We start from the raw sequence: 24,945 nt of genomic DNA, 5'->3' as shown, positions 1-24,945 counted from the left end.
CACAGATACACACAGGGAGGAAGGCCAGATGACGACAGAGACAGAGATGAAGTTACGCTGTCACATGTCAAGGACTGCCGGCTAGAAGAGACAAGACAGAACTCTTTCCAAGGCCTTTGAAGAAGGTGTGGCCCTGCCGACACCTTGATTGTGAACTTCTAACCTCCAGAACTGTGAGAGAATAAATTCCTGCTTTTTAAAGTCACTAAGTCTGTGGAAATTGGTTGGAGCAGCCATAGAAAACTAATACAATATCCTATACATTAATTCGATCTAATTTCCGGTCATTCTACTCTATTACTTGGGTGAAATTACTTATTAAAGAACATTTACAACACCATATGTTTTATTTACTCCAAATATCACACATTAGATATACAATTCCAATGAATGAAAATGAATAGTACAAGAATACACAAAGTAAATATTGCAACATTTCAGTCTGCCCTCACTTAAGCAGCAAGAAATGCCAAATATGGTTTTTACATCTTTAACCTTGACTTGAACTTAGGAAATAAAAGGAAGGCAAGAGGAACAATCTACATTATATGAATGTAATAACACATTGCCTATTGCTAAATAGGTAAAAGCATGGTTTTTAAGTTTATCTATATCAACTTACTTGTTCAAACCTGCTCTTCTAATAGAAAAAATACACATCAAATTTTTAACTGATAAAATCATTTCACGACTAAAGATCAAGATGCTAATGACACATCCCCTATTAGCATGGAACAGCAATATACAAATAGAGCTTTACAACCTATCAACTTATTTTTTTTTTTTCTCCAGAGTTCAGGGGAAAATTGTGTGTATTGGGGATGGGATGGAGTAAGCTGGATGAGAGGTAAGATAAGCCAGTCATGGATCACACTGTTAGCAGTGCAATACTTGACCACACCATTCAAGTTAAAAGAGTATTTATGTAACGAAGGTCCTAACACAATGTTGTCAAATGATCCCTAAAAGTGAAAGGCTAGAGAAAATCCAGGTGGCAAACTCCATTTGTCCTAAGGGCCACATATGCCAACTTAGCCTTATGATCTGGGCAAACCTCCTCAGTGTGTTGTTATGACTGGGTCTGACCTTTCCTCCCGGGACGTCACACGCCCAGGGTGCCCCTGCTCTGCAGGGCTGTCCCTCTGCTGCAGGACTGCTGCAGTGCTTCTGCACACACAGGGCTGTGCCCGCAGGCCCAGGTCACCCCTCTGCAGAGATACCTACTCATTTGGAGAGTACAGACCTCTTAGAGAGTCTGTTGCCAAAATGCTAGAACAAGCTTGTTTAATCGTGGGTTGGTATCTTTTTTCATATTTTGTGACACTTTTACTGACTAGGGAGAGACTGTCCTTCCTGTTGAATTCTTAGAGATAGAAGAAGGACGCCTTTCACATGAAAAGTAACCAATCCAGAGCCCACACTCTGAGCCACCCTCTCTGCCTAGCACTGACACTGCAGGGCCAATACTCCTGGGCCCTGATCCCCCAGGACTGACACCAGACAACTAGGGACCCCCTGAGAGCCCGGAGTTCACCAACATTACATTACTCAACCTCACCAGTTCTAAGCCGCTTCCATTGCTCTGCCTTCCTCACAGAAACACAATGAAAGGTCTCCACCCTTCGTCCTGCTTCTACTTCCTGAGTGGCTCTGGGGCTTCCCCATATGGCCCACCTGTTGCGCCATGCCTCCGTTTCCAGTGGACTATCAGTAACAACAAACTTTTTTTCAACAGCATTAACCTCTCCGTATTGTCAGTCACCTTTATAAATTAAGGCACTGGCACAAATCAGAACTAATGTCTCAAGCTCGACTGAATGCTATAGTGACACTTTAATTTCTTCTTTAGTTTATGCTACTGCAATATTCTAATACTTGATATTCTAATGTTCACATAAGAGCAGATCCACTACTAAAAGCTACTTTATAAGATTCAGCGGATTTTCGTAAAGTTTTTTTAGCAGTTGAAAGGTGAAAGTTAAGGTGATAAGTTAGGGTGAGGAGCTGTAAAAGTGAAAAGACCTTCGGGAGTGAATGGTTCAGAACTTAGTGTCCAGCCCTGGTAGAGAGGCGCGATGCCCAGCAACAGCCAGGGCTGTTTCCTTCGTGTGTGTGGCTGGCACAGCTCACTCCACTCATTCGGACCTAGAACCTGAAGGGGCCTTTCAGTAGGGACAGTGCTAAGGAGGAAGGGCTTCTTGCTGCCACTGCTACCTGAGTTAAAAATGGGAGGCAGGGACAGCCCCACCCTGTCCTATTGGCGTACTGGGAGAAAACCAAAATCTCCTGCTTTGAACAACAAAAAATACGACCTGCATTTATTTTTCTCCTGAGACGCTATCTTTTTTGTATCTTTCACATTCCTTTTTTTTAACTATTTGATAGATAGCATCTAAATTTTAAAGAGTGGTATTTAACTGAAGTAATTTAAGCGGTAAGAGACAACACAAAAGGAGAAAGGAAGAAGAAACAGATGAGTACTTTTTAAAAAGCAGCTTAAAAATCATGACTTCTAAGTCAGACAATGAGATATTGAGTACAACAACTGCCAATTTGAGATACAACTTATTAAACAGTTTTGTTTTTTGTTTTTTTGTTTTTTTGTTTTTTTTTTTTGGTCTGGGTGAGGGGAAGGGGTGGTTAGAAAAGAGAGGACATCTTTTGTGGTCATAAAAATGGGATAATACTCAAAAATTTGGTATGTAAATTGATAAAAATGATTGTGGTTACATGGATAAAACTTATATTTTTAAATTGTTTTCGTTAGGAACTTAAAAAAATATATTCTAACTTTCTGAAGACAGGGACAGAGGAGATATGATACCCTAAAAATCTCATGGGCTTCCAGAATACTGCCTGCCAGGGTATCAGCTGCATTTCAAAGACACAGACAGAGATAGAATTATGGGTCAAGACACTTAGGGGTGTGAAGGGAAATGCCAAGCAGAGTGTACCACAGTTCGAGTGTGTACTTGAGGAAAGGTTTCCCCCTGCACCGTCCTTACTCTAATAGATGCTGTTTTTATTCTGATGTCAGGAGAGCTTTAGTGCTGGAACATTTTCAGTAAAATTAAACTGGAATGCTCTGACTTTGAAGGAGAGATTACACTATTTTCTGAGAAATCCTTAGAAATGACATCTCCACCATAGAAAAGTGGTGTGGTTGGCAGGGCAGGGAGAAGAAAGGGCACTGTCCTGCTTTAACTAGATTTGCAGCAAACTGGTGTTTGGGTCTCTTAAGTTTGTACGAGGAAGCTTCCTTCATAATATGGCTTGGGATATTATTTCCTTGGTTTGACTTCCCAATAAATAACGTAGCCTAAGTGCTTAGGAAGTACCCACCTACTCCCACTTTGCACTACGTGGAGGTGGGATCCTGGACAGAGTGTGAGGTGATCAGTCATTCCCTCTGTTTTTAAAAAACAAAAACAACAAAGGTTTTTGTTGCTCCAGTCTGCATCATTACAGCTGAACAGGCTTTTATATAAGAATACTCAGAAGATGACTCAGAAAGAAGCAAACAGAATCAGGAAGGGATAACTTAATGGTTCTGGTTAAAGAATGTGAGTTATGGCATTTGAAGAGTGGGGCTGAGAAAGCTATAGCTCCTGGTTGTTATGGAAAAAGCCCTAATACTCTGAGTATAGAAACTTCAGGGAGGATCCTAGAGAAATTATGACAGCGTGGTTATTTAGGCTCCCCAAATAAAAACAGCAATGGTAACTACCCAGATATGGTTTTCAGGTAGAAAAAGACTTCCTAAAAGAGGAAGAGACTGGTCAACACATAGCTGTTTTCATGAACCATTTCTAATACAAGTCTTCTGGCATGCTAGACAAAGTGTTTACTTCTTTTAAATGATCAGGTTAGTTTATAATGCCTAAGAAAGCTGAGTACTACTTTTAATACAGTACATGAATAAAATCTTCTAGAAATCACTTGGCCAAATGGCCTTTAAATCATGTTCAAGATGAGATCTAAAATTCACAATTATGCAAGGCACTGGAAATATCTGATTGGAAAATACTATCAAATTTTCTAGGTCACACGAGTATAGTATTTTTCAACCTCCATGATGAAACTCAATTATAGCTATCAAAAACTACGATTTTTAAAATTACGATTATAACGTCTTTCTAATGCATGATGAATTGATCAACTACCATTTAGTATTATGACATATCTTTTAAAACTTAAAAATCTTATGCCTTGAATAAATAAAGAGAAACTCACATCTGTGGGTTGCTCCCTGTCACCTTTCACTTAAGAACACCCACCACATGGTCCAAGAAGCCAACTAAACGTACCAGCTCATTAGGTCAGTGAGAATAGTTCTATATGTCGGGTTCGAATGGTTATTCCAATCAATGTTACCAACATGCATTAGAGGTTGCATTAGAGGTTGGAAGTTATGTGTATTGTTCTTTAATGGATAGGACCTGCTCTGGTCATTGGAAACCATTAGCGCCCCCCACCCCCGCCCCCGCCAAAAAGCAATTTTTAGGTTGATGTTGGAGAAAAACTTGCTGAGTATTTACATCCCATACCAGCTTCCCACTCCTTGAAAATCCTCCTGGTATATTTTCCTGGAATCCATAGATTCCCATTTCATAGCAGCTTTTTAATATCTGTATATACTAGTGAATGGATGGATGGTGAATGCAAATTTACTGATGGGCCTAATTTCTAATCCAAATCCTAGTAGAAAAAAATAACTATTTCCCAAATGCTCAGTAGCATTGACTCCATGAGACAAGGAAGGGTGTGCTTTCAAGGGCTGGTTTGTACATTTCATATCCCAATGCACATAGTTTTAACTCATGTTGGCTCACTCTTTATTGTGTATAAATACTATACTGGCCTCAAATATTTCTATATCCCAGGTGCACCTTCTTGTATGTTGACACCTGATTACAACGTGCAATTTACAACATCTTGAACTACTGCAGGATATAAAACACAGTTCTCTCCGGTGGCTACTGCTTCTTGGGTAAGGCTTAATTTTGGCTCCTGCGCTGAACAGTTGGTTTGATTCCTCAGTTTCAAAGACAACTTCACAGTGACACGCAAAGCCTAAATGAATTTTTAGTTAGCCTATGCTCTAAGAAATCTACTTCCAGATAAAAATGTGGCTTCCCTCTTCTTGTTTGGCCCCTGAAGCATGCTGTTCCCATCAGGTGTAGCAAGGTGCTGTGCTGGGGAGGGAGTCCTTCTTTCTTGCAAAACCTAAACCACATTAAACCACCTGTGGCGTCCATGCTGTCAGGGAACTGCAAGCCAGAAGTATCTGCTTCAAAGAGATTTTCTTAGGTTGTTTTGCAACCATGGGCTCCATTCAAATGTCAGGCTATCCTTATACAGAATCAGATTCCACCAGGCACAGACTTTTAACTTTTAAGTAGGAGTCAATGTTTGCTAAGTGTTCCATTTCATAACCTATTAACAAGCATTTTACAAAGCGCCATGAATGGGATGCTGCTCGTCGATGCTTGGCAATCCTCATGGAAGTACGAGGGCTTCCAGAAACCTTGACTGGAAAGAGAATCAATTGTTTCTCTCTCTGCTATTAACCAGCTCTTGCCGACTATTCATCTTATGTGTGATGATGACTAATATTCGTCTAATGGCGAGCAGACGCTCCTTAAGCGAGGTCATGCCAAGTATAGCCAGTTGAGCCTTGCGTTCCAATGGCAACACTGCCAGGATCGACCAGGACCAAGCGGGACCACTAGGATTGCTCTGCAAAAAAAAAAAAAAGGAAAAAAAAGAAAAAAAAAAGGAAAACATGAAATTATGGCCTAAAATACAAGCCTGTTCCCCCAATATTATCTTTTGTTTCACCAACAGAAATATGAGCAAGAATTAAATGTCAACTCCTAATTTAGGTCTACTTCACAATGCATTCAGCCCTCAAATTACATAGTTTTTATTCTTATGTTACACATTTAAATGTGGGAGAACTCACTAAAGAACTTGTAAAGAAAAGCATCACCAAATGGAGAAATTCTAATTAGTTGATTCTGTTCTTCAAGGAAAAGTCACCAGTCAGAAGAGACCATAATTTTTACCTCCTCTTACCTCTTTTGTGTTATTGTTTCTTAAGTTTTAAAAACTCTATATAAAGCATAATATGACAAAGGTTAAAATTTGTGTATAAGTGTTATAACTATTATAACTAATCTTATAATACAATCAATGTAACAAACGTGCATATATATGAAACATCTATATGTATGATGTATTATTAAGTTGACCCTTGAAGAACACAGGTTTGAACTGCCTGGGTCCACTTATATGTGAATCTTTTTCAATAAATACCTGTACTGTTTTCAATCCTTGGTGGGAGTGTGTGGTTGTGGCAGACTGACTGTGTGCCTTGGTCTACATTTCATACACGGGACTAGAACAGATTCTAGTATCATGATAGGGGGTGGGGTGTCTTGGAATCAATTGACAGCAGATACTAAGGGACAACTTAAGTTCTGGGGGAGTCAAAAGTTGTATGTGGATTTCTGACTGCACAGAGAGTTGATACACTTAACTCCTGTGCTGTTCAGAGTCTAGTATGTGTGTGTGTGTGTGTGTGTGTGTGAGAGAGAGAGAGAGAGAGAGAGAGAGAGAGAGAGAGAGAGAGAGAGAGAGAGAGAGAGAGAGTTTTATTAACTATATATAAGGATTACTATGCAGCCTGACAGCCTTTATTTCACATAAGCAAATTGACACTTCTGGATTGAGCTCTAAGCAAAAATTAATTATAAAGTTATTCTCAAATTCCTGGTGCTAGAATCAAGATACCCAGGCTTCCTTGCTCCCAGTGTCTTGGATTACCCTCTGTTCCCACCCCAAAAGTCCAGAACCCCAACTGGGAACCAAGGAAGGTGGATTCTGGAGCCCCCATAGCTTAGGGGAAGATAGATTCTACTGAAAAGCTAGGGGTGACACTGAGGTGGAAGTGCACAGGGGTAGCCAAGTGGCTGTGAGAAGGGAACAACTTCCCTTCTGAGGGAAGAGGCACACATGTTGGAAAAAATCACCTTCTGTATGACTCATGACTCCCTCGCCATCTTCCAGTGGGAAAAACTGAGCAGCGTGCTTAATGGAAAGGGACTGAGCATAAAAGTGCCTCCCACATACCACCTAAAACCCTCTCTGCTGGGGAGAAACCATCACCCTTTGCCCCCCGCCCCAAATCCCACAGCCTGTGAGTGCAGTGGTCTACATGGCAGGAAGGACTGCTCAGACACAAGTAAACAAAGAGCCTGGGGATGGAGACTATGCTTGAACATCGCAGTGGGTTTGGTGTCTTCACACAGGTCCTCAAAGCAGAGGCGTTTTCTGGGCTGCAGGCAGAGGGAGACACGATCGGGGAAGTAGGGTCATACAGAGTAGCATTGCTGGCTTTGAAGATGGAGGAAGGGGCAGAGGCAAGGAATGCCAGGTGGCCTTCAGGAGCTGGAGAATGGCCTCCCCTTGGGGACCTCCAGAAAGGAATGCAGACTCGCCATCCTTGTTCGCAAAGCCTGCTGAGACCTGTGTCAGACTTCTGACCCCCAGAGCTGGAATATAATATTTCTGTTGTTTTAAGCTGCTACATTTGAGTAGTCTGTTACAGCAGAAATAGGAAGTTAATATATCTCCTAATTAGAGATTAATTTGGGCTAATAAGCAATAACTCCTACAAAAAAAGAGCTGCGTGCCGTCGTCCAAGTTAACCTGACCACCAGGCTTCCTGAATGTGAGCTGCAGGTTAAGAAAGCAGACGGCGAGGAAAGGCTTAGAGGCAGTTTTTGACTGAAAGCACTGTTCTGAGTTTGAAAAAGAATTCTAGTGAAGGTAAAATATAAACACCCTCAAGAGACGGGAAAAAATGACACAGTGCATGGGGAAAAAAAGGCATTTCATCTTCCCCTAAGCCCGCTGAGAGCCAGTCCTGCTCATCACCTTCCCCAAGACGGGTATGTGTATGCACAGTAGAGAAATGAACTCGCGGCCACAACCCTGAACCGTCCCTGCCTGCTGCCACCCAAATGCGCAGGAGAGGAGTTGTCTGCACTTAGAAATGCTTCACAAACCCAAAGTCCATCCTTTGCTGACAGAACCAGCTTCACTGAAGGCACTCGTGGGGAGTCTCTCTGAGAAAGCCCATGGTGGCAGAAAAGATCCAAGAAAGGAAAGCCTCTAATTTAACAAGAATTAGGATTGTCTACTCATTTATTCAACACCTATGAATTAGGTACAAGGCGACATAACATACAAAACACAGTGTGGATGCCAATAAACTAAAATTCCTGTTTAAATCTTATGATGTTGGTGAGAGAAGGTACAAAAGCTGATAGTCAATCAGAAGAAATTGATTTTTTATAGAAATTACCTTTATGTAGTATTAATCAGAAACCATTTATCATTTTGCTCCAAAGAGGCATATGCTACTGTTAAGTGCTTCCTCGGATTGTTAATAAATGAGCTGGTTCTTAAGTGATCATAATGGAGCATAATGTGTCTAGCACAGTACGGCAGGAAGTAACAATATTATAAAAGAAAAAAGGAGACTATACCTGCAGCTCAGGTCCCCTGTCTGGCATTAACCCAAAATGACTTAAAATTTGTTCTCTCGTGTTATCCGGGAGTGAAGTAAACCAGGACATGGACTGCTGATAAACCACATCATGAAGAGCAGTGAGTTCCTCACACTCTGGGCCTTCCGCCTGATCAAGAAAAAAGTGAGGACCATTTAACAGTTCATTATTACACATGGAATATGGTTAGCAACCTCTGCTGCATCTGCTAAGTGGATCTGTGGTATTTATTACTTTGATCATCCATTAGTGTTTTGTAAACAAAATATATGCTCGACACAGTAATTGCCACTTTTTTTACATAGTGGAGATTGATCTACCCTGTTTATAATATCCTGATTTTTCGGTCAATACTGTACCATAAGGACCTAAATTGTGTCGTTATGAATAATTTTCAATGGCAACGTGCAATCATGTATTTGAGTTATACCAACATTTACTCAACCATTCACATAGCTACATTTACACTGTTGCCAAGTTTTTATTTTTAAAAATAACACGGCACTATAAATATTTATGCAAAAGTGGATTTTTGGTTTTTTAAGTTTTCTTCTATGGTGACAGAAGGGGCAATAGATCCCTTAAGATAGCTTTCCAGAAGCAGAATTACCAAGTCAAAGAGTTAGACATTTTAAAATTTGTATTCCGAGTTACCTATTTTCCAAAAGACACGTGGCAGCAACATGTGTTCGCCACATTAGCTTTATGCTGGTGGTGGGCCCACGTTTTAGATTGGCCTGCTTTGCTTCTGGGTACTTATCTTGCTGCCCAGTCACTCTCTTTAGTATGTCTCAGCTCTCCTCAGGACAGCCGAGGGGAAACACAATGGACTGGGTACCAGGGGACCCAGGTTTGTTCTGGCTTCATCACTGACTCTCACTTGTGAATCTTAGTCAGTTGCCAGCCTCCTTAGGATAGAGTTTTCTAACATGTAAAATGGGAATAAACCATTCAGGTCCCCTCTAGTTATAAAATTCTAGTATCTATGAAAACTATGGTAAACTGAAGGATCGAATTCTAATGCATATAAGCATTCTCAATTTGATTTATACTCATCAAATATTCATATATAGTAGAAGATTTTCTTTTAAAAGACACTAAAATGATTTTATGTTGTAGTTTAGACTCCCATTTCAAAAGAAATACATACATCATTCAAAGCCGTCAACCACAACAAGAGCTGACAAACCCTCTCAGTGCAGCAGAGGGACCCTGAGAACCATCACAAGGATCACAGTCTTTAAGCCCAGCAGCCTGGTCCCCAGGCCTTGGACTGTGACTCGCTGTGCCCTGCTCTTCCATACGGTGAGGCCCTGTGCTCATAGAAACAGCAGCTGGCAAAGGGACAGAGCTGGGGCCCTTCTCACAGGTGACATGAATGTACACTGCTGTCCCCAAAGTGACATCTAGTGTGATGTGAGCTTGCCAGACTCTTGCTTTCCACATTTTCAAATGTGAACCAAAGAATTTGAAAGAGGGATACAATTATTCCAAGGATCTCTTCCTCCTAAATATTTTTAATGTTTTTGCTGTGGTATAATTTACATATAAAAAATGCACAGATCTTAATTGTTGAGCTCAAAAAGGTTTGTCAACTGTACACTACAGTGTAACTACCACCCTAAACAGGGTATAGAACACTTCCATCACCTAAAAGGATTCCTGTTGGCCTTAACCTCACCCCACCCTTTTCTCTGACCTCCATCACCAGAGTTTTGCCTGTTCCTGGAAGTACATAAATGGAGATCCATAGCATGTATTTTTTTGTCTCACTTCTCTCATCTGCCATAATGTCTCTGAGATTATTCCTTGCTGTTCTGTGGGTCAGGAGTTCATTGTTTTCTTATTGACAAGTAGTATCCCACTGTACAAACACACTACAATCTGTTTATCCACCACCTGTTGGTTAGCATCTGGGCTGTTTCTAGTTTCTGGCAATTAATGACTAAGACAGCTAAGAACATCCTCGAACAAGTCTTTCTGATGATCCCTTCAAAACATTTTGCTAAACCGTCAAATTATGTGGCTTGATATTTTTATTAGACACATAAATAGTTCCTAAGGGGTAAGATGGACAAGCCTCTTATATTTAGCATTAGAAGGTGTTTTTAAGCACTATTGTTTTATATTGCGTCTCCTTCTGAACTAACACCAGTATCCAGAACTGGGAGTGACTACTGCTCACAAGTCAACTACTATTCATCAAGTGTTTTTGTCAATAATTTTATTGGAAACTAGTCATGCCAACTCATTTGCATATTGTCTGGGGCTGCTGCTTGCTGTAACGGCAAAGTTTAGTCATTGTGACAGAGACCACATGGCCTGTAAAATCTAAAGTGTTTACCGTGTGGCCCTTTACAGTAAAAGTCTGCCAACCCCTAGACTAGAACATCAAAACAATGAACCCAAGCCCATTTTGGAATGCGCGGCAATAAGGTGATTTTTTTCAGGAGAGGAAAACTACCAGCTCCAACTCAGGTAAAAAGCCACTAATAATAGAGAGCTTAAGTGCTGAATTAAGGAGGAGATAAGTAATACTGTCATTAAAAATCTGGCCAAGTTTTTCCACAATGCAGAGGAAACTAAGGTGACTGACCTCTTTAACATACCCCAGTAAAACAAACCTCACCTTTTCATCTTCAAGATACTCGATGTCTGCTGTGTTGTAGCTGTCTCGGTGACGGAGGCTTAAGACTCTGAACCAACTAATGCCAATTACGTCCCCAACTGAGCTGCCATCAGGAAATGTCCTGACGCCCTTAATCTCCAGCATGCAGCCGTACTCTGAGATCCTGAAAGGACAGTTAGGAGAAATGACCATGGTTTTTAAAGTGCATGAGGTCTTCATTTTTCCCTAGATGTGGAGTCTGGGTCTTACTGTAATAAATAAACAAACAAAACAAATGGTGTTGCCACATTGGACCAGCATGGTTATTCTCTAAGAGGCACTTGTAGGCGATTCCTTCTGTTAAATGCGACACACACTGGCATGCAGTGGCTACAGAGGAAGGGCTGGAGCTGAGAGAGCAACATGCCTTAGCTATCCAAATCGGCCAGTGTTTTCAGGTGGACCCGAGAGATGGAGAGAGACAGAATCTCAAATCACCATCCCCTGGGCCAGGGGCACTGCCTGGGCTCCACACAACCTGCTGGCCCCCCAGGCCACTCACGGACTCAGCCTCTCCTCCCCTACTTCCACGACACTGGCCAGCTCTGCCCTTCCCACCAAGTCCTAAGCAGAGTCATCCATATCCACTGCCTTCATCTCTTTGTCTCTATTCCATGCCTCCGTACCCCAGCAAAAATCACAAATGACTTCAGTATGACCCTGACCCTGCTGACCTGCTACTGACCCAACATCGTCTGCGGCTCTTTCACCCCCACTGACCCGTCCTTCCGCACATGTCCCTTATACACTGGGGCTACCCAGGATGGCATCCTTGGCTACTCATGTAGCCTCCCTTTAAAGCCCTCTCAGGTACCTTACCTGCTCTCATAGTTTTAACTGTCTTCTGTACCCCGATGATACTGTGCCTACTGCGTGTCAAACTCTACCCAAGGCAGTTTATAACATGTGCTCATTCAAGGCTCACAAAAACATAAAAATAAAACAATTTATCTAAGGCCCCAGTAAAATTTAGAGCCAAGATCTGATCCCAAGGCTACGTGATTCTGAACTGAGTGAACAATTCACTACACGCCTCTAATTATGAGTGATGGTTCCCAAGTGACATGCCTGTGTGGCCAACTGCCTACTAAATACCTCCACTGGGATCTCTGATAAAACTATCTCTTCCTGATGACCTAAGGAGACTGTACTAGCCACAGCTATTAACAGAGACCTCCAAATGTCAGCTCCTCCAAAGTCTGTATCAGTTGCAGCTGTCTCTCCGTGGGTATCTCATCTTGCCTGTAAACAAAAACACCTGAGAGCAAACTCCCCTTGCACATGTAGCTCCCAGGGATCTAGGCTCTCATGCTTGTCCACATAAGGCCATTAGAAATTTGTTTTTTAAATTAGCTGAATTTTTCCTACATACTCTAATATCTCCTTCTCCTGGGCTCGGCCACAGGTGAGCCAGGACTCCTGTCTACTTTCTCCCTGGGGGTCCATCTTTCTGAGCAGCCTCTGCTCTCTGAAAGGCTCAAGAAACTTATGTTTGTAGTTTATCTGGAGTAATGCTCTTTGCAGTGTTCTGTACCCTTATGGAAGTAGGACTTCTGGAACTTGATTTTTCACTTTGCTTTTGCTGATTTTGATGAATCAAATTTTGATATATTCATATTTATTAAACTCTTCCTCTATGCTACTCTCAGCATCTTATGTAAAAAATAAATAAATAAATAATCCCTATTCTAATTATAAAGACAGTCTCCAATATTTTCTCTTAAATTTATATAAATACAAATACACACACACACACACACACACACACACACACACACACACACATATATATATTCACATATACATATGTATATATATATTCACATTTCACTTTGGGAGTATAAAATGTGTTCTTTTGTGAGTATGGTGTAAGGCAGAGATTTCTTTCCTCATCTGGACTACCCACTAATTTTCTGAGCATTTTTTATTAAGTAGTTTCCCTTTTCTCAAAAGTAATGTATAACTTTGGAGTCCATGTTAGTGGATGTTTCTTTTTTATCCCAGCTTTATTGAAATATAATAAACAATTAGTTGCTCATATTTACATTGTACAATTTGTTTTTTCAATTATAGTTGGCATACAATAATATATTAGTTTCAGTTGTACAGCATAATGATTAGAGATCTATACAACTCACAAAGTGGTCACTCCACTAAACCTAGTACCCTTCTTTCCCCTGACATATTAATTACAATGTTATTAACTATTTTCTTTGTTACACTTTATATCTCCATGTCGATTTTGTAACTATCCATTTGTATTTCTTAATCCCTTTGCCCCTTTTCACCATCCCCCTAACGCCCCTCCCTTCTAGTATCCCTCAAAATAGTCTCTGTATCTATGAGTTTATTTCCGTTTTTGTTGTTATTTTGTTCTTTAGATTCCACGTGTATGTGAAATCATGCGATACTTGTCTTTATCTGAATTATTTCATTCAGTGCAATACCCTCTAGGTCCATCAAGGCAATATCTTTTTCCATCTCCTTCCTTTTAATCTGTGTGTGTCTTTTAATCTGAAGTGAGTCTCTTGTAGGCAGCATATGTAGGGATCTTGTTTTCTTACCCATTCAGCCACTCTATCTTTTGGTTGGAACACTTATTTCTTTTCCATTTGAAGTATTTGTTGACAGGAATGTAGTTATTACCATCCTTTATTCATGTTTTTGATACATGCTTTTTCTTCTTAAAGAAGTCCCTCCAACATTTCCTGTAATACTGGGTTGGTGTTGACAAATTCCTTTAGCTTACTTTTGTCTGGGAAGCTCTTTATCTGTCTTTTGACTCTAAATGATAGCTTTGCTGGATAAAGTATGCTTGGTTATAGATCCTGGGTTTTTAACACATCAAATATTTTGTGCCAAGCACTTCCATCCTGCATAATTTCTTTTGAGAAATTAGCTGCCAGTCTTATGGGTGCTCCCTTATAGATAACTGCTTTTCTCTTGCTATTTTTAAGATTCTCTTGTTGTTTTAACCTTTGGCATTTTGTTATGATGTGTCTTGGTGTGGGCCTCTTTGGGTTCTTTTTTGGGACTCTGAGCTTCCTGGAGTTTTATGTCTATTTCCTTCGCCAGGTTAGGGAAGTTTTCCATCATTATTTCTTCAAATAGCTTTTCAGCTTCTTGTTTTCCTTCCAGTACCCCTATGACATGGATATTTTTACATTTAATTGTGTCCCACAGGCTCCTTAAATTATTATTATAGTCTTGGCTTCTTTTATCTTGCTGTTCTGACTGACTGTCCTTGGCTTCCCCATCCTCTGTATCTGTGGTTTGATCCTCTTCTTTATCCACTCTGCTTACTCCAATATACTTTTCATCTCAGATAATGTTTCTCCATTTCTGACTGGTTTCCTTTTAAAATTTTCATTTCCATTTTTATGTTTTTTATCTCTTTGTTGAAGTTCTCACTAAATCCATCTACATTTCCTTAAGTTCACTGAGTATCTTTATAACCAGTGTTTTGACCTCTGCATCTGTTAGATTGCTTGACTCCATTATTCCTAGATGTCTGTTCTGTCCTCTCATATAGTTTCTTCTCATTTTGGCTGCCTTTCTTGTGTCTGTTTCTATGAACTAAGTAAAGCTCCTAAGGCTCCTGGTCTTATTAAGATGGCTTTGTGTAGTAGGTGTCCAGTGGTACAGTCCTGAGAGGGCTTCGGCTACAGGCCAAGTGTGGCCCCACCCTGTGCTCCTCTGGGATTCAGCAAGCAATCCATAGATGCTGTGGTTATAGGTGCCTCAGGAGGCCACACCAGAGACCATGGTCAGCTGCCACCAGTGGGAGTCTTGGTGCTGGCTTGGCAAGGAGCACCTGACTCACTGAGAACACACCTAGATGTGGCTTGAGCAGGGTTGCAAGTTGAGGGAGATGGCGTTTCAGGGAATCCTCTGGGCAGAGAGACCTCTGTTATCCAGTTTGATGGCATCTTGGCTATGGTGGCACTACATCTGCACACTGGTGCAGGCAGGGGTCAACAGAGAAACAATGGATACCGCCGGCACTTCTGCCCAGGAGAGAGCCTCACCTTCTGCCCTTGCTCCAACAACTCAGCATGCTCCTGTAATTTCCTGGTGCCCCCTATCCAGCCTAACCAGCATTGGTGCTCAGAGCAGGCAGGTCCATCACCACGAAAGTCCACTCATAGATAGGGCCCCTTTAAGAGGTGACCGCAGCTGCCACCTCTGTCACACTCAGCCACTAGGGACCAGGCAGCCTGGTGTCTTCATCCTCTCCTACCTCCTCCCATTGCAGGGTGATTTCTTATTTCTCTCCCTAGTCGTAGGGCTTGTTCATCTAGATCCTAGGCGACTTCCCTTGCTGTTTGCTCCGTATTTCTGTCACAACTTTGATTTGGTCACAAGAGGGATGAACAGACCCTCTATCACCTATGCCATTTTTTCCCACCTGTTTCTTATCTCTATACTGTATAAGTGGTCTTCTTATAGTGACTTATAAGTCTGACAATATAGGAATATTTTCCCATCTTGCTCAGCTGGGCAAAACTATCAGAGTCTTGGTCTTAGGCTTCTCCACACCGATTCTAAAATCAGCTTAAGCAATTCCATGCAAAAACACTCCTGGGATGTTTACTGGAATTACATTGGATTTATTCACTAATTTAGAAAAACTAGCATCTCTCTGACATTGAGTCTATGTATCCATGACATGATATTTCCCTGCATTTATTTAGATCTTCTTGAGTGTCTTTCAACAAAGTTGTAAAAGTTTTCTCATAAAACTACACATACCTTAGAGATGTATTCCTAGGTATTTCTGGTGGGAACTAGTGGGAGTCCCTTTCTTCCTGGGCACATGGCAGACTACATTTCCCAGCCTCCTTTGCTGTTGGTGAGTGACAGTCACATACCCTTTTCTCTAGAGCCCTTTAAGAGCAAATGTGCCTCTTCTACCAGTTAGAACTTGGATGCAGTGAACATGCTATGACTATGCAATGCTGACAAAGCCCTAGGGAGTCAGGAAGCCAGGAGATGGGAAGGCTCCCCAGTCCTCACAGCTGCCCAGGGAGAGGAGCTGCCTGATGAATCAGAGCTCTTCCCAAGTCAAATGATGTAAACAATGGGAGGTAAACTGAAGTAGAGAAAGGTTTCATGGATGATGTGGCCTTTTATTAGACCATAAAAGTTGGACCAGACTCGTTTGTATAATGATGAGCTATTAGAAAAGGGCAGGCAGAGGGAAGCAGAAAGGTATGAAGACATGAACTGTATTTAGAGAAGTGGACCAGAAGGTATGACACATGAAAGGAAGGAGCAGATAAGGCTGAAAAGGCGGCTGGGATCACATTGTGGATGACCTGGAATTTATCCTTTGTGATATAGTAGGAAGCACTGGAGATTTTCAACATCCTAAATTGTTCTTCAAGAAAAATGACAAATTATACATTTAATTAGGACCCTCTGAAGGCTGATGATTCTTACCCTGCGTGCTCAGCAGATAAACACATGCTGAACCGCTTGGTGCCAGTTTCCATGCATCTTCTTATCATAAGCCAGTAGCAGGGCTCAAAGACTTGGAGTGGACAGGGGACGGTAGGGAAGGCCATGTCACACACAAAGATGGGGACATCTCTGGTCAGACTGTAGGGTGAGGGAAAATGTGAACTTAGGTGTAGGAGTTGCCAGGAATGGAAGGGAATACTAAGCACTACAAAATAGCAAAAGCTAGTCATTTTCGATTCTCTCATTTGCAGAAACAACTCTCGGGCCTGCCTCAGTCTTAAGTGGTAAAGAAAGCCAAGGACCATAGCATGAGACAGTACTCAGCTCACCCGGACTTCCTGCCAAGCCCGATTTAATTTGACAAGAGAAAACATGCTGAATATATTATTTTACTTAAAAAAGTTATAACTTATGACCACCATAAAAAAAATTTGATGAAGACAAAAACTACAGAGTAGTCAAAGGTAACGAGTTCTAAATTTAAAAAGTAGAATTATAAGATCTCAGCAGTTAAAAGTTAGTACAACATAAAACTTTAATTACTTTAAAAACTAAAAAACAACTGTGGAGCCTATTTTGAGTAGTAATCCTGTTTTCACTTCAATTTCTATATACTGATATACTGTGTGTTTTCTAAAATATTCAATATCACTTATTTAGATACATAAAGCAAACATATAATTTTGTTAAAACACACTTCTGAATTATTTCTTATAACCTCTTTCAATTAAATTTCCATAAACTCTTTACAATTATTATTTTTTTATTTAAAGCTAATTTCTCTGCCAAGGGAAGAAAAAAAAACTGAGATAGAGCTATGAGGTTAATGAGGATTTTCTTTTTTAATCTGAACTCAAGATCAAGTACATACAGCCTGAGGACTTACTTTGACAGTTCCGTCATTTCTTCATCATAAATCCTCTTCCTATCAGACAGTTCATCTGACAAATATCGAAATATTAATTCTTCAGCCAGAACAGTTATATTAAAATTTCTGCTTGCCAACAACTGCAACAAAAGAAAATGTTAAAAAATACCACATGGTAATTAACTCTAAAGGACAAAGCACTCTCTTTCCAAGAATAAAAGTCAACTAGAAGATAGAGGAGTGGAGTCTGAGAAGACAAAAAAGGATGGGAGCTGAGAGCACGGAAGTCAGCCGGTGGGTGGATGGGGCAGGACAGCTCCCCGCTGTGAGAAAAGGGCAGGAGAAGGTGTCCACCTGTAGCGAAGGTGTCCAATCCTGATGGCTTCTACACTTCTAGTCAAATGTCATAATACCGGGGAGGGGAGAAGAAGTGAGTGGGATGTGTTGGGAGAGAAGAGAAATATGAAATAACCATGTTGGTGAGTGAAACTACAGAAGAATAGTAAGAATGACTACTAATGTGTTGAGTCTAAGATTTAAGATTGTGAATTTAAACTGAAACCTATCTTCCCAATTTTGTTGTTTTTCTCTAGCTTTGCTACATATTTACACGGACACACGCTAAAGGCAGAGCTCACTTTACTGGAACTGAGAAAGAGGGTGAGGGACCAAGAAATTAAAGCCAGATGTGTAGAGAAAGTAGGCGGAAAATGAATGAAAAAGTACCAGGATCAATGGGTTGAAATGTCACATGTGCCTGAAAAACTATCACCTTGTGTGTGCCTTTTTAGCTCCAGCATGCAGGTTGTATCAAACAAGTTACATGTATTGCTAGAACTGACTATGAACTAGGAGGTCAACCTCTAAAAACAACTGTTTGAGAACCTCAGTCAGAAAAAATACTCAAAAAGCATTCACCATCATGACACACGGTACAGAGTACAATGGTAGATATTCATGAGAACGCTGAATAACTTAGAAAGACTCAGGATGTATGTAACTTAACAAAGCGAGTATGTACCTAAAATGTTTTAGAAACATTTCAACAACTTATTTTAACAAGTTTTAGTAGGAAATTAAAAAGTCACAATATTTAAATATTCATGTAAGTATAATCTCTTTTGCCATGTCAGCGTTAAAAATAAATGCTACTTTATTTTTTTAAAAAAAACACTTTAGCCTACTTAAAATGCATTGTGTGTTTAATCTCTAGGAGATAATTAAAGCAAATATTATTAGTATCATTTTTATGGAATAAAAAAACCCCTCCTACCCACCACCCCGCCCATGAAATTAAATAACTTGCTTCATGGAAAGCTAGTGGAACCAGCACAGCCAGAACCTAATACAGTTAATACAAACTCACTATTTGAAAAATTGATCAGAAAGCCTTTGGCTTTTAAATGTTGTTTATTGTGTTTACTATACCTAATGCATGGATTTAATAGCTTATAATTTGAGTTAGACATAATTAAATAGCTTCCCATAGAATATGAGTTTTACTGGGTTTGAGTTCAGACAAAAAAAAAAAAAAAAAAGACTTAAAATTGCCAGTGCACCACATGAGACTTCCTAGTAGTCAGAAATGATCAAGTCTTTCATCCTTTGCAAAACTGAATACTGTAACATGGCTCCACCTTGAGATGAGGTAAAGGACAGGGTCCTCAGTGCAATTAAGTGGCCATGACATCATCGCAGGCCTTGATGATGAGCACACAGTGACAAGTCAGTAATATCATCTCGACTGCTTACAGTTAACACATGGGAAGAGCCCCAATAGCGCCAGCTATTTTTAATATATCTCAACTGTAGTTCATGCCTGAAATTTTCCTTGAGATTTAGTTGTTTCTGTACTTAACTTCTCCTGTGTATGTTTTGAGAACTCATTGAGATGGGAAAAAGACCTGTCTTTGACGACAGAAATCCAACTTTCTTTAATGGGTACTGGAAGCTAACAGACTCTCTGGAAATGGACACCGAAGGGAGGATGAGAAGGGGGGCTGAACTGTCTATCATTTCGCAAGAAATACTTACTTCTGAAAGTTTTTCTTCGCCCAATGGGCCATGTGGGGCATGGTCGAGGCAGCGCTCAAGGCATTTTAGGCAAAATGTATGTCCATATGGTGTGGTGACAGGCTCAAAGAACAACCTGGAGAAAATATCTGAGATTTCAGTAAATAGAGACCAGAAGAGACTTTCAAATAAATAGTTTTGTAATAACTATTCCCTTACAGTTCTAGAAATCACTTATATCTATTTTCACTTATATCTTTCTTATCAAGTATTTGGAAAATAAATCAATTATTGCTGACGTATACATAATTCCTCTGACAATGAAAAGCCCATTACGTTTAGGACGTAAATTTAGAAAAGCTGAATTTTTCAGAGTTGCACAGATCCTGTGTCATCCTACCTCACGCAAAGGGCACATTCAAAGTCAGTTACATCTACCAAGAGTCTTGGACGTCCTCCTATGTCAGAGTTTATGTTCCTTTGAGGTAAGGAATCTGTCTCTGAAAAAATTGAAAATGCTATAATTAATAATTGCACATCTGGATCGCAGCACGCAATAAGTATTTCCTCTTGATAAAATGTGTCACCGCAATGTAACAAGCCATGCCAGACAGGAATAGTTCCAGTCCAATTAACAGTATGTAGTAATAATTATTTGTACAGTAAGCATGACTAAAAGTTAAAGTTATGCTAAAATATTCTATGCTGTTTTTGACTATGAAGTCCTTACAGGATTGACCATTTAACTGTTCTATAATCTTGAAGCTGATATAGTCATTTCATTATTAATTTTAAACTGTATAAAAATTTTTAAGAATATATTGAATATTAGGTAACACTCGATCACTCTGGAGTCATACACCCCATGACAAAACAGCTCACTGACCTTTCTTGGGGACTTTTCCAGGGGTGTCAGTCACGTCATGAGCATCCTTTAAGTCATTTGGAAACTGTCTCTTTAAACCGGTGTTGGGTGCTATTGGAAGAATACTTTCTAACACTGCTTTATCCGCCTCTTGGTGCAGACACAGTATAAAATATAAAACTGAACAATTGGTATTTCTAATCACATCAGATTTCTCAAATGGGTTCTGGTTAAGTAGGAAAAAAGAATCCTGAATATTAAAGAAATCATAGCATAAAAGAAAAAAATTCATGTAGTCGCCCTTAGAAAGCTTTGGAAAAAAGAGGGTTTATATCATTCCTTCACAATTGGTTTCATCTATTAACTTTTAACATGAACTTTATATACTTTTCGTGGTAAGATATATGATAATTTCTTCCTAAGACAGACCAATTAAACATTGGTCTTATATACTCAAATCATCCTTCTGCCTTCTTTTCTCTGAGACAAAATAATTTCAAGTGTCCTGATGCTTTGGGTTGTTTGGAGATGTTCCAAACTTTCTTTCAATCTTCAACCATTTTCATTACTTCACCAACTTTCTTTAAATGTTTCAACCCTCAGGTTGAAGAGATAGAACTGGTCTTGAGAAATACTTCTAACATAATGCCACAGTCTGAATAACTTGCAAACATTCAGAAGCGAGGAAATACATAAAGCTGAAGCAAGATAACACTGACAAACACATGTACTTCATACCTTAGAAGTCTCCACCTCACCACCTTCCTCCAGAAGAGGCTGGGTGTTTGTATGGCTGTGACACTGAGCCTTCAATCTGGTGTTCAACATTCTGCTTTGGATGGAAGGTGTTAAATTTTGATGCACATTTTCTGAAGCTGGAAAAAACACCCCACACATAACCTATAAAATTGGCAAGAAGAAAAAAAATATTTAAAATACTTTTGAAAAATATATTTCTTAACGACTCAGAAGAAGCTATGAAGCCAAACATGCCTAAAATATTGAAAACAATAATTACCATATTCCAACTGCCAATAGTTTAGAATTCAAACGTTTCTAAAACCACAATGTTTTAAGCATCTTATCTCACTGCCCACTTCCATCTTAGTCTTACCACTTACAAAATATGACCATCACAATTCCTTTCTATCTGGTCCTCACACATCTGCTACAGCAAATCTCCCCCAAAAGTCTAATGGATAAGAGAGAAAAGTGGGGTGTAGAGGTTGCAAGGGGTCCCGGACTAAATCTAAGCTGTGATCTCCAAGGTTGAGATATTCATAGAGGACTACTCAGTTTACAAGAAACCAGACAAGCCACCTAGTAAAGAACTTTAAAGGAAGAGGTGATGGACTATAACTCTGGTTCTCAAGAACCATGGACCAGCTTTGGGTGATGGTGGTAAGTGACTATATCACTTGATGATCCCACTGAACCTCAGGGACCCCGCTGAATCCAAGGGCTTACGAGAGGCAAAAATGAGCGACTGAACCCTAACAAAGAATCCCCCCATTGTGCTTCACCTGACAGGAGAGTGTGCCATGATCCATGACCTCTGCAACAGTGAGGAACAGCAGTGTCCTCAGCACTGGCTCTGAGGAGCTTCAGCAGAGCTGCGGGAGGCTGCCAGGGAGGGCACCATGCTTCACGGGCATCACCAAGCCAGTATGATTTTGGCACTGTCTGTGACAGAAGATCTCTTACTACCTGCAGAATTTGGGAGGGAAAAACATCACATATGAACAAAGCACCAGAAAGACAAGAACCCACAGAGCCCAAATCCTGGCCCTGGGACCATCGTGAATCTGCTTAACCTCTCTGAGCTCAGGCAGAATGCCTCATGGTACTGCTGGAAAGATCAGCTGAGATGAGATATGGTATTGTGAAATTTGCGGGTGGGACAAAGCAGGCTGGGATAGTGAAATTAGCTGACTCTAATAAGACTGGGCTAACGATCTATATAAAAGAGCAGATACTTCTACATTGTGTTGGTGAAGCTTTGCTGAAAATTTCAATCAACCTATGAAGCTGAATTGATACATTTTGCATGTATCACAATGTATTTTATAGAGCTCATATACAAACTATAATACTTAAAATTACAAATGCTAGGAAAGAACATTTTGCCTCCCCAGACACATGCATCCACCTTGCCTCACCAAATGCATGTCATTTTCAACAGAATTGAGATATGTGTATGCTATCTCACGAAACATTCTGCTTTATTCATGGATGAAAGTTGTTGAATGTATGAACCTTATCATTATTAAATTGTGGGTTTTTAATCATATTACCATGAATATTCAGAATTGTATTTCTGTTTATTTTACATACAAGAGTGACACAGCATGGACGTGAAAGCTGTAAATAAGACTAAGAAAAACAGTCAATTATAGAAAACCACACCTTCTGTGCTTCTTTCTTCACTGAGTTACATTCAGGATTCAAAGCAAGGCAATAAAGAAACTCCTTCAACGCTTCCTTACTTCTTCCTAATCCAGAGAGGGCCTGAGCTTTCATGTGATGTCCCTGGGTTCATCAAAGGATTAGATATACGTTTAAAAAACACACAATTATATACTTGCATATGAACAGCCCTAAAACAAAATGTTAGAACTATTAGTTTTATTTTCATATTAAGTAGAATTAACAAAAACTCACCAAGAATGGCTCTAGCTCTGCCATCTCAGAAACAGAGCAAACTTGAATGTCTCATTAATAGAATCTATAATCAGAACACAGGAATCACCATATCTGGAATCTGAGCCCAAAGCAGGTCCCAGGGGCAGGCTAAGAAAGAACTGGCTGTCTACCAATTTTAAATTCACTCAGTAATCACAGGTCACTACCAGGTTCTCATCTTTAAGGAGCACAGTCTCATGAGAGAAGACAGACAGGATGAGAAATAACCACAGCATAAAGCATAATATATGAAGTACCACAACAGAAATTAACAAAATGCAATGTGAAGCAGTATTTTCCAATAGCATTTTGCTTTTGTTTTATGGATGCTATATTTTCTCAAATTACTAAAAATACCATGGTTGGTTTGTTTTCCTAGATCATGTGTTACATTTCCATTAGGGTCAGTTGTTATCTTTTTCTTCTGTGCTATTAGACTTTTTCTTGTTGATCCCTGGTTCCTTTTTCATAGTTAAGAAAGATAAACTATTTCCAGCAGGTTTTCTCATACTAACTTAGAACCTTTGTCCTCAGACTCCCTTGCTAAATGGAAGACTTATGGGTCCTTTGTCTACACGGGTGAGACCTATTTGGGAGATTTCATTTTCAGATGTGTGGCAGGAGGACTAGGCCTTAGCTAGTAGCCCCTTATACCAGGATAGAGAGGGGCTTACTCAGGGGGAACCACCACATGCATTGGCAGCCATACTTTTCCCAGGTATTTTGTCCAAATTCTTTGGAGGGGGATCCCGTGATTTTTTTCCAATACAGCTCTGCATAGCAGAGTGAACTGGCACTGCCAAATAAATCTCATTTCTTACTCCTATCCCTAACGCCTAAATTAAATCCTTTCTGGAATGTGTATTATGACCCGAGTTCACCTCTCATTTGGAATGTAAAGTCCTCTGCTCTTTCCTCCACTCACGCACATTCCAAAAATGTGCTGCTCTAACTCCATAAACATTCCCCACTCGCTTCAGTTGTTAACTTATGGTTTTTACTTTCTGTCCCATTTTTATTAAATTATTTTATATATATATATATATATATATATATAAAATAAAATTTTATATATATATTTATTTATATATATAAAATTTTTTATATATATATATATATATATATATATATATATATATATATATATATATATATAAAATAAAATTGTAAATGTATACTGTGGAGAGTTCCGACAAATGTATGCAGTTGTGTAACTACAACCACCTCACAATATAGCAGCAGTCCCCAACTGTTGTGGCACCAGGGACCGGTACACCTATGAGAATTTAATGCCTGATGATCTCAGGTGGAGCTGAGGCAGTGATGCTAGCACTGTGGGAGCGGCTGCAAATACAGATGAAGCTTCGCTTGCTCAACTCCTGCTGTGCAGCCTGTTTCTGAAAAGGCCACAGACCAGTACCAGTACTGACTCACAGCCTGGGGGTTGGGGATGCCTGTGCTATAGCATATTTCTATCACTCCAAAAATGCCTCTCACAATCTTTAAGGTCAATTTCCTCCTCTCTCTAAGTCTAGGGACCACTGATCACTATAGTTTTGCCTTTTTGAGAATTTCATATAAACAAAACCACACATGTATGTTTTGTGTGCCTTCCTTCATTTAATGTGATGTTTTTGAGATTCATCCACATTGTTGCATAGATCAACACTTCATTCTTTTCTATCGCCAAGCAGCATTCCATTGTACAAAATATTATCATTTGTTTATTTACATTTTTTTAGAAAGAAATTCTGTTAGTTTCAGAGCACTTCTGGCAAGTAAATCACATGATGAACAAGAAAATTTTAAG

At 39.9% G+C, this 24,945-nt stretch overlaps 1 protein-coding gene across 1 annotated transcript in view; it reads right to left on the bottom strand.

The window, feature by feature from the left end:
• Nucleotides 1–328: 328 nt before the first annotated feature.
• The window catches only part of LONRF2 (LON peptidase N-terminal domain and ring finger 2), a 49,363-nt gene continuing 24,746 nt past the window's right edge, over nucleotides 329–24,945 (bottom strand). The window contains 10 exon segments of the mRNA XM_023525219.1: nucleotides 329–5,739; nucleotides 8,556–8,705; nucleotides 11,206–11,368; nucleotides 16,687–16,845; nucleotides 17,594–17,715; nucleotides 19,610–19,724; nucleotides 19,989–20,088; nucleotides 20,475–20,679; nucleotides 21,192–21,353; nucleotides 22,860–22,982. Of these exon segments, the coding sequence (XP_023380987.1) occupies nucleotides 5,545–5,739; nucleotides 8,556–8,705; nucleotides 11,206–11,368; nucleotides 16,687–16,845; nucleotides 17,594–17,715; nucleotides 19,610–19,724; nucleotides 19,989–20,088; nucleotides 20,475–20,679; nucleotides 21,192–21,353; nucleotides 22,860–22,982 (1,494 nt within the window). The 3' untranslated portion in view covers nucleotides 329–5,544.

Source organism: Pteropus vampyrus, unplaced genomic scaffold (genome assembly GCF_000151845.1).
Source record: "Pteropus vampyrus isolate Shadow unplaced genomic scaffold, Pvam_2.0 Scaffold541, whole genome shotgun sequence".
NCBI lineage: Eukaryota > Metazoa > Chordata > Mammalia > Chiroptera > Pteropodidae > Pteropus > Pteropus vampyrus.
Note: the sequence above shows the minus strand (reverse complement) of the source record. Positions and strands in the feature narration are given on the sequence as shown.